The 14,546-nt window shown below is 35.4% G+C and overlaps 1 protein-coding gene across 1 annotated transcript in view; it reads left to right on the top strand.

The window, feature by feature from the left end:
• Window positions 1-14,546, top strand: part of LOC132201159 (uncharacterized) — a 111,842-nt gene that overhangs the window by 21,873 nt on the left and 75,423 nt on the right. Inside the window, exon 2 of the mRNA XM_059627102.1 lies at window positions 3,784-3,884. Coding sequence (XP_059483085.1) covers window positions 3,784-3,884 — 101 coding nt within the window. The remainder of the gene's footprint in view (window positions 1-3,783; window positions 3,885-14,546) is intronic.

Here is a 14,546-nt window from a genome sequence, read left to right as displayed (position 1 = left end):
GATGAAAGTATTCAGTTTTTTTAAATTGCTCTCCCCTAGCTGAAATAATTTTATAACTTATTTTTATAATTTAAACCACAAACTTCTTAACAATTCTTTCATGGATCATTGGTTTTTCTAGAAATTAAAGATTAAAGGCTATATTAATTTCAGATGAAAATTTTAAAAGTAATGTGTGTTTATGTTACTACATGAAAATTTAATTCAAAATTAATTATCGATCAACAGTTCCATTCTGTTTCCAAATATTTGATAAAATCAATTTTATGACTTTTCCCTTTTGCATATGTAATAATCATAACGTTGTCTTAGAATATTTTGAGAAAGAAATTGTATTAATGCCTATAAATATTCCTTTTAACTGTACAAAAGAGAACCACATTCCAAAGAGAAAAAATAGTCTTTCTAACTATCATTTTTAGGGAGATTGAAACAATAAGTTCCGCTAAAAATGTCAAAAACAGGTTGGGAAAGTCTTCTGTGGTGATTTTCCTCCATTATTTTTCAGGATTATTTTACAAAATAACAACTTTAGACAAAAAAGCATCGTAGGCTGAAATAAAACAATTTTAAGTGAAACTTCCCCTCTGAAACTGTCACCTTTTGCACTTTTTGCCCGTTGAATTGTCGCTCGAGTGCTCGCAACCCCAGCGAGCCACGGCAGCGTTTTTCTCGCTTTTTCCTTCAGTCAGCAGCAGTCGGGAATTAGCATGCACCAGCAATTTGCACGACACGCTGACCAGCAGCCGGCGTGTTTGCACCCCATGAAAAATGTGCTGGCGAGCCCGGTTTTAAGCTCACCTGAGCGCCGCCGTAAGGTGATAATCCGCACTCGCCGAGGTCTAATCGTAAAAATAAGCACCGCTCTCGTGTTTGTTGCAAGTCGGCGCTCGCGAGAGCGCTAATTATTGTAATTGCAGGCGCACTTTACGAGCTGTTACCGCGCCACACGCTGTTTGCTGTGTGTACTTTGAGCGACCACTCGAGGAAAAAGCAAAGCGCGCACGGCAAACGTCTTCTCGCTCTTGCCCGCCCACTTAGAGGACGCAGTTTTTTCTAATGTCGAGCTCCTTCCTTTGATCCTCGCCGATCGAAACTTCTTCTCCTTCCCAGGCGTGCAAGAGATGAGCTAGAATTTATTTTTTTATATCTCTGTTGTGACAGTAACTTTATATTTATGTGGAATAGACTGCAGTTCATAATCTATAATTTAAAAAAAAAAATTAAACAAAAGGCTCAATTTGAATGTATTTAATTATTACATGATTTCGATTTAAATTTTATTTTAACGAACAATCTGTTTTTTAATTTCAAATTGGTTGCAATATTAAGTCTTTCCGATTCAAAATTTGTGATGGTAAAAAGGACTTTTCGAAAATAATTTGCAGCCTTTCAACTTTTTCTAATCGTTATTTCTATGATTAAACCATTTTTACTGTTGCACAAATTCTATTTTAAGAAACTTGAAGCAAGAGATTATCAACTGAGCAAAAATTTGGAAAGTAAAATATCTCTTATGGTATTACTTGTTTTTTTCTATAATTGGAAAAAATGTTTATTGTTTCTTCAAACTTGCTTACATATGAATCTTTCTCAGCTAAAATTTATGCCAACAGAGTTGTCTTTTATGGGACATTTCTTAATTAATGTTCGGATGGTTGGATTGAAAATAAAAGTATAATCTGATAACCTTTAAAAATTAACAAATTTTTATTCATTTATAGATTTAATAATAGACCATAGTAGACCATTTAATAAAAAAAAAAACACAGACGAGAATGTTCAACTAAGAGATTAGATGTCAATCAACATCATTGAAAATAACAAATGTCAAGTAATTTTTAAATAAAAAATTAGTCTTTTGATTCAAGTTATTATTAAAAATGTTTAGCACGTATTCAAATTGTAAAAAAAAATGTTAAAAATATTTAAAATGATTTTAATAATTATATAAGAAATATTAAAATATTAACTTCATAATATCAATTAAAAAGCTAAAATTATATTTTCTTAAATGTAGTTGTTGTTTAAAAATGTAACTATCAACTTGTACTTTGCTCAAATAAATAATATTTTGTTGATAATGTAGTAGCAATTTTAAAGTTTTGTGATTGTTTTTTTTTTTTTTTTCAAAATTCGGGGTTCACGCGGTGGCCGATCTCTTTTTTGATGTCGGGCGTTTTAGCAGACTTCTGCTAGTTTCTGATCATTTTTCCAATTCAATTTTTCCTGTATGGCTAGAGTAGAATAAACGACAGTAAATAAATTGATAATTTTAATTACAATCCCTTTATTATAAATTCCAGCGTTCTAAACTAATTTACTTTTGCAGCCTCTATAACTGCAATTTTAATTTTCATTAATTGATTAAAATGACTTTTGCTTACCATTTCCTTATTTAAAAAAAAATATGCAGTTGTATTTGAATAAATTTAGTTAAAGAACAAGTTATTTTAAAGTCTTGTCATTAATGCCTTCTTTTGAAAGTTGTTACCGAACTTCTTCTTCTTCTTCATGCGCAAATCGTTCATGCTTCGCGAATTTCACCCGGAAATTGCCGGGCGCGTTTCCAACAGGCGGGGTCAGAGAATGAACTTTTCTCTCGGTGGCGCGCGGGCAAACTTGTGCAAACTTGTTTTTATATTCAGTACACACAGAGGCGGGCGTCTGCCGGGATCGCAGGTGAATTTAAATCGAGCTTTTAAAAGTTGGCGGCTGTTGTGTAGAAGAAGAGGTGCGCGACGATAAAATAAGTTTCGGAAAAGACGGGCCGCTCACCACACCTCAGCGTTATTAAATGTGTCAGCGGTGATTAATGAGCCCGTCGACGAATATTGTGCAGAAATTAGACGATTATTCTTTTGCTCACGGTGTCAATGCCGAGACGAAATTTTAATATGTAAAAGTGAGCGAAAAACTGTCTCGCGTGTCAGCAAAGGCTGGCTTGGAGGTCCACATTATATCCTTAAAATGGAATTTCACAATTTAAATTGGAATATTGGAAAATTATTCGACTGGAAGAATTTTAAACTACAGCATATTTATTTGTAGAAACTAAGAACTATCTTTTCCTTGTTGCAAAAATCGTATATTTATTTATTTGTCTTTTGAATTTAAATTTGGCGCTATTAAAAGGGAGTTCCCCCGTTTTTATATATTTCAATTAAAGGTTTTTTTCGCCAAAGCATCTTTGAAAGAGATTCAATAAAATATCCAGAAGTGGTGAATGTTGATTTAACCGAATTGGGTGATTAATTTATAAGATTACAAATTGTGTTTATTAACTTATCAGAGAACAATCTTTGTCAAATTTATAATTTCAATTTTTCAAAATGAAATCGATTGATTTATAAACAAAATGTGGAAAAAGAAGAAACAGCTACAATATATCACATTATCATTTCGTTTTTATCAGCATCAGTTTTAGAACAATCAAACAAATGCATGAAAAATAATAACATGAAAACACAGCTTTCTCTTGATTTCATAACTCTTGAGGTGAGAATTTTGAAGTATTTATTTAAAAAGAGTCAAAATTTTATAAAAGCTATCGTCACTTACTAAATTTCATTTATTCTAAAATACAATTTCAGAACATAATATGGCGACCCTCTCCTTCTACTTATATTTTTTTCCTGCAACGCGATGGAAAATCAATTGAGCCGGCGGCACCTGCCGGTTCTTGCCTTTCTCTCTGTTTGGCCAATTAATTCTCTTCCTTTTCTTTTCGGCGCGCAAATTACTGCCGCATTACTCACGTGTTCTCTCTTTCTGTGCTTGTAGGTCAGAGGTCACGATGAAGCCGAGAGTGAACGGGAGAAGAGCGGCCGCGCTGCTATTAATCCTCTTCCCGCCAGTCCTCTGCGCCATGGCCCTCGAGAAAGGTAAGTGAATTACATGTATACGCCTCAGTTCGTACCAAAACGAACCACCCGCATCGATTTCCGATCTATGAATATGTAATTAGGCTATCGGATCGTGGAATTTTCGATAATGGTCGCGCCCGGAATGTGAAATTGCGCACGGAATCTATCACTTTTGGCGAAAAGATTTACTGCACGGCCGCCCACGTTCGCTCTGCGTTTAATAATCCGCAGCTAATTGACTTTTGTTAATGAAGAGACCGTCCTTTTAACGGTCCAGTCCTCCCCCTGTGTTTCAAAAGTAGGTCAATTTGAGAATGAATAAATTTTGGTTAATTATTGGTACAGCTCATTACGCCAGATTATAAATTTAAGAAGTCTGGTTTTGGAATTTGTTAATTTTACAGAAGTACAGGTTTAGAAATTTTTATTGAAAATTCAGAATAAAAAAGCAAAAATAAGGAGAGTGCAATCATTTTTTGAATGGAAACAATTATTGCATTTTTTTCACTGCTCTAAAAAAAAAATGAGATTCAAAAATTCCGAAGTATTAACGACTGGATGGCATAAAAGTTTTCAATAAGCTTTTTTCCCTAAATCTTATGAGAGTTAAATGAAAAATTTAATAAAGATAATTTTAAGCTTTTATCTGTGTAAGTCAATTTTTTTATTAACATTATTATGATGGACAATTTTCTGTACAAACATTACAACATTTGTGAACTTTTCACTCCGTTATTATTCCAATCGATTCAAATGCCTCAATCGTCACGCTCGAAACTGCGTGCAAAATAAGTCCGAGTCGCAAACAAACATTTTATACACTCTGCACATTTCGCCAAACTTGTGCGGTTCCAGAAGTTTTGTTTAACTTTGGAATCAGTCGAAAGGAACATAAACTCGGCATGCAATCATCGGATTCGACTCGCTTCGTCAAACACATTCTGCGTGCGTGGCCGCAAATAAAATTTATTGGTCGCGCCGGCACGGCCATGAATTCATTGCGCAGATAAAGCGCAGCATATTGAGTTGGCCGGGCAGAAAGCCATCGACTGGCGGCCATAAAACGGTGAAAACACACATCAACAATATTGGCTGTCCGTATTGTCAGTGGCACGCTTACTGCAGAAAAGCGAGTAGCCAGTGTGCCACGGGGCCGGAAAACTTTTTGGCACACTTTCATCAGTCACCCGAGGTCGGCGTGTCCCTTAAGGAGCACCACACCGCACCGTTTTCGGTCAAAACACACTCTCAGTCACAGCAGCGCACACACAAAAGACGGTGGCCCTTGTCAAAAGAAGGACTTACCACTTTCAGGGGAGAGTGATGTAGAGTACGTACGTTTGCCCGATTCAAATGCGAGAGTGAAATCAATGGCGACCCAGAAATGGTGATCAGCTTTTCAAAGAAATCTCTTTGTATAGGTCGAGTAATTAATTTTACGCCAACTTAATTACTTGAAACAAACCGGTGATTTTAACGGTTTGTAGGTTTGCGATGAAAATTATTATTTGCGGATTTAAAAAAAAAATTGTTTTTAATCGAAAAATCGTTACAAAAGGAAGAATGAAAAATTAGTTCATTAGTCGTGTTTTATACTCACTGAAATAATTTTTAAACTCACTAAATTGCTAAATCACTAAATTCAACATTCAATCAAATAATCAAGTTTCATGCTCTTTCAAGTTTCAAACGCTTTTGGCGGGAAAAAATGAACCTTTGATAAAGCAATGCCAAATTTTAGTCATTATCGAAGAGTGAATTTTTCAACCTCAACTTTCATATTATTGCATCTCAAAAAAATGTGCTCTTTAAAAGTTAAGGATAAAAGTGTTTTTGATGGAAATGGTTTGTAACAATGTGGACAAATAAACAACAATAATAACAATAAAAAGTAAGAAATTTCTTGACTGTGAATTGCGTCTTTAGTTTTTAAAATAATTGTGTTGTTTCAGCTTTGGTTTGAATTGTTTTCATCACCATTCGAAATCAAACACAAATTTCAGCACGTATATGAGATTGGCATTTTGATTTCTGTTTGTGGTTTACCAATCGTCTGCACTTGACGTGGTAGCAAGATGGCAATTAGCAATACATTAATCAAGCAATTCCACACGATGCACATGAACTAATGATTTGGTGGAAACGCACAAGTAATTAGTCAAATTCGAGAGCAGAAATGAAGTTCGGAACAAAACCGCAAGTCAATCACGCACAATATTTCATCTTCTCAGAATTCAACAAACATGACTTTCGTGAGGCAAATAATTCCTTTTGTCGAAACGGAATAGTAAACTTTTTTGTGATTCTTCCCCTTTTTTATCCAACAAAAATAGACTCCGCTACTTAAGTCATTTTGGCGTTACCGTAAAAATAAATTTCATTCCGATTGGATAAATAAAGATGTCCCAGCACCGGCAATCGATTTTTGACAATCAGATTGGATTATTTAAATAATAAGATGCGATGAAAGCACGCGGCGGTGGCGGCATTGGCGGTGAGCAAAAGAGATCTGAATCTTTTTATCCCAGGCTTTGCTTTTGCAGCGCTGCGGGCAAACTTATTACGCCGGCGACTTGATCTAGATCGGCCGGCCAATATACCTACATTTATACAGCTGCTCTCTCGGTCGGTCGGTATGCACGGTTTTTTTCCATTAAATTTATATCAAGGGCACATTTCAAATCGCTCCTTCAGATGTATATTTACCTCCGCGAAAGTAAAAAAAGAGAAGTTGAAAAAGTGTGTTTTTATGGTGCAGAGTGGTTTGCAAATATTTGAATTTCGGGGAGAAGTAGAAAAAGGTATTTGCTCTGGTATATATGAAAGTTATTTTGCAAAGTAAACATTCCGCCATAATGGCTCCGGGCTGTATCAATTTCAAGATATTAATTTCTAAAATTTCAGCCTGCTAATTAATTGATAAAGCGAAGGGAATGTTTAAAGACGGAATTAATTACCAAAAAAGGTTCTGATTTATTTCTCCAGATTTTAAAAAAAGGCGTGGATTTAATTTATTTTTGAAAGACATACTGGAAATAAATAGATTTTTTTATGTGCTCAGAGTTATATGAAGAAAATGAGATATTGCTGGCGATAGAAATTACTTCCGTAGAAGTAGAAGTAAAATTTCTCCGGGCAAAGGAAAAGTTTCTATGGTTTCTATCAAAAGTTGATCAAAGTCACCTTTGCCGCACAATGCTCAACATATAGTCAGGAATGGAAGTTTTGCCACTCTTATTTTTAACTCTTGCGAACACGGCCGCCATCGTGCAACGTGTTTGTACTTTTCCTTTTTCATCTTTCTTTCTTTCTTCCTACATCAAGGGCCACGAGCACGTCACGTACTGCAGCTAGAGAAAGAAGTCCCAAGGTATTTGAGCTGCATTTACACAGCCGGAGCGATGTGGTTGGCGGGCGAGTCTAGCTTTATTCTTTCGCTCGACGTATATATATTCTTGTAGACCACGGAAAGAGCGCTGCCCCATTATATGTTAAGCGCGAGAACAAGATTATGAAAGTAGTGTAACTGAACTAGGAAGACGAGGAAGGGCCGTTTTTCTCACACCATTCTAAAATCCTGCTGCACTTTTCTTACATAAAACGGAACAAAAGTGTAGATAGAGGAAGAGACCATCAGGAAAACACTCGTGCCTTGGAGGGTGATAAAATAATATGTAAACTTTGAAGAGGCTCGTTAGGAAAAGAGTATGGAAATTTCCCCATGATGATGACCAAACTGATTTGATGACACTTCTGGAGGAAAAATAAAGTGCGACAAAAGTTTTTTTTTTTTAAATTATATGAATAAAAATGCTCAGAAAAAAAAATTAAATTGAATCCCTTTAATGATAAAAGAGTTAAATTATTACAGAAAAAATTGCCACATTGGCATACAAGTTTGTGAAAAAGTTGTTTATTGATTATTCGTTTTATATAAAATTCAATGAAAGTAGAATAAAATTAAATATTAAACCATAAAATAAAGTAAAAAACAGTAAAAAAGTGGTAAATTTGCAACTAAATTGAGGATCACTGCGGCGATTGGGGTCGTTTGATCTTGGAAGTTTTAGCGAAATTCTTGCTAGTAGTCGCTGTTTTGTCCAAAAATTTCTCTCTTTTTCAAAAAATTGTTTAAAAATTGTGTAACAATTTGGACAAATAAACAACAACAACAATAAAAATTTGTTTAAAGAAGTTGACACTTGAGGAGATGATCATGGAAATGAAGAGATCGGCTTTTCCTCGTTGCAGAAAAATAGTTTTTATTCAAAAAACACTAATGGCTCTTATAATAATAAAAATAATAAAGTAGAGTAAAAAAAAAATGTCTAGCTTTTGAAGAAAACAAATATTTCCACTCTACAGTGGCATACAAATTAAAATATCAAACTTTGAATAATTTTTTTTGGTACTTAAGAATTTCAAGCATAAAATATAAAATTTATATTGCTAAATCACTTACAAACAAACGGAATTATGGTCGCCTTTAGTATTTACAGAACGTTTTGCTAATTGATTTTCTACCTTAAGTCGCAACTTCCAGCGGAGCTTTTGAATCGGTCAAGTGCGGCAACGCTCCATTTTGATGATTGGCGAAAACTTCAGTCCGGGAATGATGAAATTCGAGGAGGGAAATTGCCTGGTAATGAGAGGAGCCTAGCAGACTTACAAATTCACCGAAATAAAGACGCTTCTGGGTACAAAGTCGGGTGCAGGTGGAGGCTCATCATGAAATCATAATTGCCTACCCCTTGTAGTTGGCGTGTGTAGTTAATGCCTCGCTTCCACATGCATGGAGCCATGAATTAATTAGGGGCATCCGTCCGTCTGCCCTGAAAGAAGAGCCGCGCTTCATTATATCGAGCGGACGATTTTCATTTTCTCTTATTATATAATCACACTGTCTGGGTGTCCGGGTGTTATTAATGCAATTGCCCGGGTGGAATTCAACACGCCCGGCTGCTTTTGCCTCTCTCTCTTGATTCCCAACTTGTTGAGAAATCACCTGCCTCTGCCGGTTTCCCTTTCGGAGAAAAAAATAAAGTTGTGCCCGCATGTGACCTCGAGATGGAACGAGCGATTAGAGAAAATCGATTCGGGAATGAAAAGAAATGTAATAAATACGACACATACAAGGAAATTAAGTGCCGAGAGATTATTTTATTGCTGCTGGACACGGAATTAGTATTTATGCAACCCGCTGGTCACGTCTACATTCGGGTTGCATATGTCAAAATTAAAAATTAGTCTTGGGAGGAAACACTTCGCTTTGTTATTTAATAACTTGCCACACGACAAAGCTAAATTTTATTTCCCGTTTGTTTAGGTTTTAAATTTAGAAAAAAAGGTGAAATAATAAGGATATTAATAAATTTGCAGACATTTAATTTATGGAAAAAGTCATTATTTTAATTTTGCTAATATTTTTTAAAATAAATTTTTTTCAAAGGTGTTTTATGATTAAAACATGTTTCAAAAAATATATTTTAAATTCAATATAAGATATAATTAGATGCAGCAAATATTTCCCCGATTTTAAACTGAGTCATTTGGAAACGAAATAGGAGCAGTCGGTCGGAATTTACTACAAACTCGGATTATGATGCGCTCGCACACGACCCGCTGACACCCAAGCCAGAGGATGTAATGCCGCGCGGATTACCTCATTGGAAAACAAAGGCACGAACACGGCGCGCGGCACATCCTAGGGATTCATCAGTAATTTCGGTGCGCAACGGAGAACAGAGGCGCGAATCCAATTTAATATTTGGGCCGACGCCCACGTTCACTTTGTTGCTAATCTGCGCTCGTGCGGCTGATAAATCAGCTTGCAAATCACAGGCGAAATGCATCAGGTACGCGCACGACCCATAAACAAAGTGCGAGCAAGAGAAGGGAGAAGGCGCTTGTATATGTAAATACAGAGTTGGAGCAGCTTTGAGATTCAACAGGGGGATTATGCTTTGCTACCTGGGGTACGCCAACTTGTGTTATAACATGAAACTTTGTGGCACAAATAATTTATAAACCTCAATATTGGGAATGTCCATTAAATAATATTGAATAAATCAGAAAAAACCTATAATTAATTTTCTGCCGTAAACTCTTTCTTCTCTTTTTTACCCCATTTAAAATTTCTGCATTGACTAAGAATAATAAATAATAAAGTAAGATATATCAACTTTTTAATTTCTATCTAATATTTAATATTCTTAAAATCAATTTTACTATCTGTAATGATAATTTTTAATAATATATATTTTTTTATGATTAAAAAACCATAAACGATATTCCTCCTTTTTTGGAAAATTCTGCAAGGAATTTATAGCAAAACATAATATAATATATTTTTGGATGTTGCACTTAAAGATTAATTATAACTTATAACTAAATATTTTCGTGACCGTATTTGGATTTCTATCAAATGTAATAATTTTTTTAAATCATACTCATTGAACTTTAAAGAGACAATTTTAATAAAAAAAAAAAACAATTTCTTTTAACATAATATTATGATCAGGACATTTTTTCCTGTCAATTTCTTGTCATGCTTAATAACATTATTATACCTAAATTCCAAAACCTGTTTAAAATCCGATTAAAATAGAATTCTCAAAACATATTGTATTCTTTTTCTTGCAAGCATTCAAAATAACCCGTTTCCGATACTTTTCGCATTCGTCTGACAGCCACAATCCAAAAACTAGGCGATCGGAAGAAAAACGATTACGGTCTGGCCATAAAAAGGGGGTGCCGCCGGTGTATTATCCGCATTACAACAGCAGAAGGGCAACCAGCTCGATCCAGCTCTCAGTAGGCGTATTTTCCTTTTGCGGAGAAAAGCACCATTTCTAATGCCACGCTTGGTCCCGCCTGTGCGAGAAGGCTTAATGGAGATATGCAGCCATTCAAGATTATGATCAGACACAGATACGCACCGAGAGCTGCTCTTTCGCCCTGTGTTATTATTGCACATCTCTCGCCATCTTTATAATCATAATGGCTTTTTCGCTCTCTTGCTGCACGAGAGAGGGCGCAATTATGCCGGCGGCGGAATTCGTGCCGACTCTCTCCGCTCCAGGCTATTAGCAAATTAATTTTAATCGACTCCATCTGGTTGTTAATAGAGTCGCAAAGGAGAGCGGTTGCCGCTCACAGCCCGCTCTGGAATTTATGCAAATTGCTCAAAATTGAAAATTTAATTTGTTACTTTGCAGAAAATGATATAAGAGCAGATATTTTTCCAGAGAAAAGGAATAATTAAATGGAAGTTGATGCAAATTTTTAGCAAATATTTATTCAAATATAAATTTGAATTCTTATTGGCATAGTCAAATCATACCAACAAAAAGAGGAGCCAATTTTCACAATTGCTGAAAAAAAAATTTAAAATTTTAACTGCCATTGCTTTAAATACTTCATTTGAATAAATAATTTTGATAAAAAGTTCTTTAACTTTATAAACTTTGTATTGAGAGATATGTTATGGAGAAAAAAAAACACGCTTTGTTATTATTAATAACCTGAATAGTTGAATTTTTTCAAAATGAGATATTTCCTCTCGTCATTTTATTATTAGTTAGAATTTGGGTCACTGGATTCCTTTAAATGTTTTTTGTTCTTCACGCTGCTGACTGCTTTTATTAAAATTCTCGAGTTAATGCACTCGGCTGTATAATAATCCTGCGAAAAAGAGAGCTACGATTTGGCCGAGTAGATTATTATTCCATTTCCTTTGCTTTGGCGAAAAGCGGCGAGTTGAAACGCTATAGCTGTGAACGACACAGCCGCAATATTTTCTAAACAGACGTGATGAAAATCAGTAAGCGGCGCGCCATATATATAAAAAAAGCGCAAAAATGGAGCACAATTTATGGGCATCATAAAAATACAGCGCGACTCTCACAGACTCGCACGGCAGAAAGAGAGAAAAGAAGGCGGAAAGAGAGAAATGGCGGCAATTCGCTGCTCGGCGCGTTTTTAATTTCACCGAGAGCATTTGCAAATATCTCTCACTTGATTAATTGCGAACGATGCAAATGAGGGCCGCTCGGTGTATCACTCAACTGCAAAACTCCCTTCCACGCTGCTAATTATTTTGCACGCCTCTCTGCGGTGCCTGGCGGATTTTATTTATTTATATATATAAATTTTCCTCGCACATAATACATTTTCACAGCTGCCGAGTTGCACCAGCTGACAGCGCCTGCCACAACTTGTTTTCCCAAAAATTGAGGCGGAAAAAGAGATGAAGTCTTTTAAGGAAAGGTTTCGGTGTAATCAAGTAATTAAGATTGAGTTTCGAAATTGTTTAATCTAGCTTTATAAGTTTTCATTTTTATAGAATCAGATACGCAAGTTTCTTATTTTTAATCGATGACCATTTTCAAATAATTTTTTCCGTTCCATTTCTTTCAATTTCTTGCTTACATTCAATTGCATCTAATAACTTTAAAAGTTGATTGAGAGGGTTCGGAGTAAAAAAATCCTACCTTTTCTTCATTGAAAACATATTAAAAGACAATCTAGGTTGCTAAGAAGGAAAATCTTTTTAAATACTTTTGCGTTAGTTTTAGGCCTAAAAGTTATCTGATTCAACAGATTTTTTTTCTTCTGAATCGATTTTAATTTTTTTATTTAATAAATAGTTTTAATTCGATTACTTACATAAAAAATACCATATTTTTTCCACATCTCTGTAATTTTCCTCCTAAATAGAAGGATTTTAATCAAAAGTTGTCAGTGCTAGGAATCTGATTATACCCTAAGGCAAAAAACAAGACCAAAAGTTTTTCTGGAATTTTTTGTATGGATGTCACTTAAATTGGAAAAGTTTGAGAGTATAAAATAAATTAATCGATACTATTACATACTTTGGAAACTTTTTTAATTGTTTAAAAAATATAGGATGGGAAAAAATTGCAAATTAATCACTTTCATTCATTACCGATGGTTTTTAAAACCTTCTCAGGCCATCCACTTAAAAAAAACTTCTGATTGAATGGGGAGCAAAAATAATCGGAATTTTGCAAGTTGAATGCGTCTTGCGGAACTTCGGAGGAAAAGTGTTGGATGGGTCCCTCGGCAGCGATTCAGCGCCGCGAGGGAAAACTCTTTTTCCGCTTTCGATGAGAAATACTCCGAAGCGCAGTCTTTAAAAATGCGCACTCTGGCGTAAATAATGACGGAAGAGGCGTTCCTTTCTTTATTTCTTTCCTCGCATACATATAAGGAAAGGCTGAAATTGTTGCGCAAGACAGACTTTTCTTTTCCCGTCGCGATTTTTTCCTCTCCGCCGAAACGTCAATTGGACTGCGACAGCGCAGCTTGCGGATCCGTCAAAATAAATATGCAAAGTAGCCATCAATATGGGACGGCCGGGCACATTTGTCACAGTGTGTTGCATACCCTGCTGATGCTGTCGAGCTGCAGCTTTATTTACATACATGCGGCGGAGTTGGTGGTGCGAGCGAGAGAAAGAGAAGCGCGGTTGGCTCGCGCGCGGCCGGCAAAAAACGCGTCGTCGTCGCAAGAATAATTTCGCAGCGGGCAATTTATTTGTGTCATGCATAGAGTGACAGCAATTCTTGTCGACGAGACAAATACATCTGAGCGCCGTCGAGGCGGGTTGCGGCAAACTTCCGCTTTTTACAGATAAATTTCAATTCAAATGAGATAAAAACAGGGTCTATAAAACCTTAATATAATCTAATTTAAGTCATAAATAAAAATTTAAAAAGTGAATAATAAATTATATATTGTATGAATGTATATAATTAAAGAGGAAAAATAACAATAATTTTTTTTAACGAAGAGAAATTCCGAAATTGGAAACCAACTTACTTAATTTTTGTCACAAATTGAGGTTAATATTATCGTGAAATATTTTATTATTTAAAATTTTTAGAATCTAAAAAAATGGCCAGCGGCATAATCTTAGCATTTATATCTTTTTACAATACATATTCAAAAATAACAAGCTTAAATATGAAGCTGAAATAGAACAAATTATCTTAAGGACTCCTTATTTACATAGTAAAATCAAGTCTTTACAACAATTGAAGTCGTTTTTGGCAATTATTGAAAATTTAATAAACCGTTGTTGTAAAGACTTGATTTGACTAGGTCAATAAGGAGTCCTTAAAAAAACTTATAAATCTAAAAAAATCTTTTTATTCTTGAATAGTTTTTTTTCTTTAAAACTTAATTAATAAAAAACAAAGAGCAAATTTGCAATTTTGACCAAAATATTCGAATTCTACCCGTGTTCAGGGTAATCTGGCCTCTGGTATAATCCTTGGGTTGACAGTAATGTGCTGGGCGCATGTGTACCCAGCATGTTAAGAGATTGTTGTTTGCCTGAATTGACTGACGACGTCGTGACACATACACTATCTGCGCATGCATTTGTGCAGAGTATCGCGCTCGAGCGACTCCCCATCCGTCCAAGCCGAGCAATTTCTCTTCCTCTCGGCTTTATTTTTTACATACTTTTTCCAATATCAACCGTCTTGTTTATTCTGTCATGTTGATGCCGGCGTCGTCTATATTGGAATCATCGCGCAGTTGATGTCAATTTTCTTAACACGCAGCCAGGGATGATGCATGGAAAATCGAGTGCGACAGCTCGTTCTCATACACGGGCCTTCTTTTTGATGATATCGCACATATCCGAGAATT

This window comes from Neocloeon triangulifer, unplaced genomic scaffold (assembly GCF_031216515.1).
Source record: "Neocloeon triangulifer isolate White Clay Creek 2 clone unplaced genomic scaffold, ASM3121651v1 ptg000014l, whole genome shotgun sequence".
Classification (NCBI taxonomy): domain Eukaryota; kingdom Metazoa; phylum Arthropoda; class Insecta; order Ephemeroptera; family Baetidae; genus Neocloeon; species Neocloeon triangulifer.
This window is presented reverse-complemented; position numbering and strand designations above follow the sequence as displayed.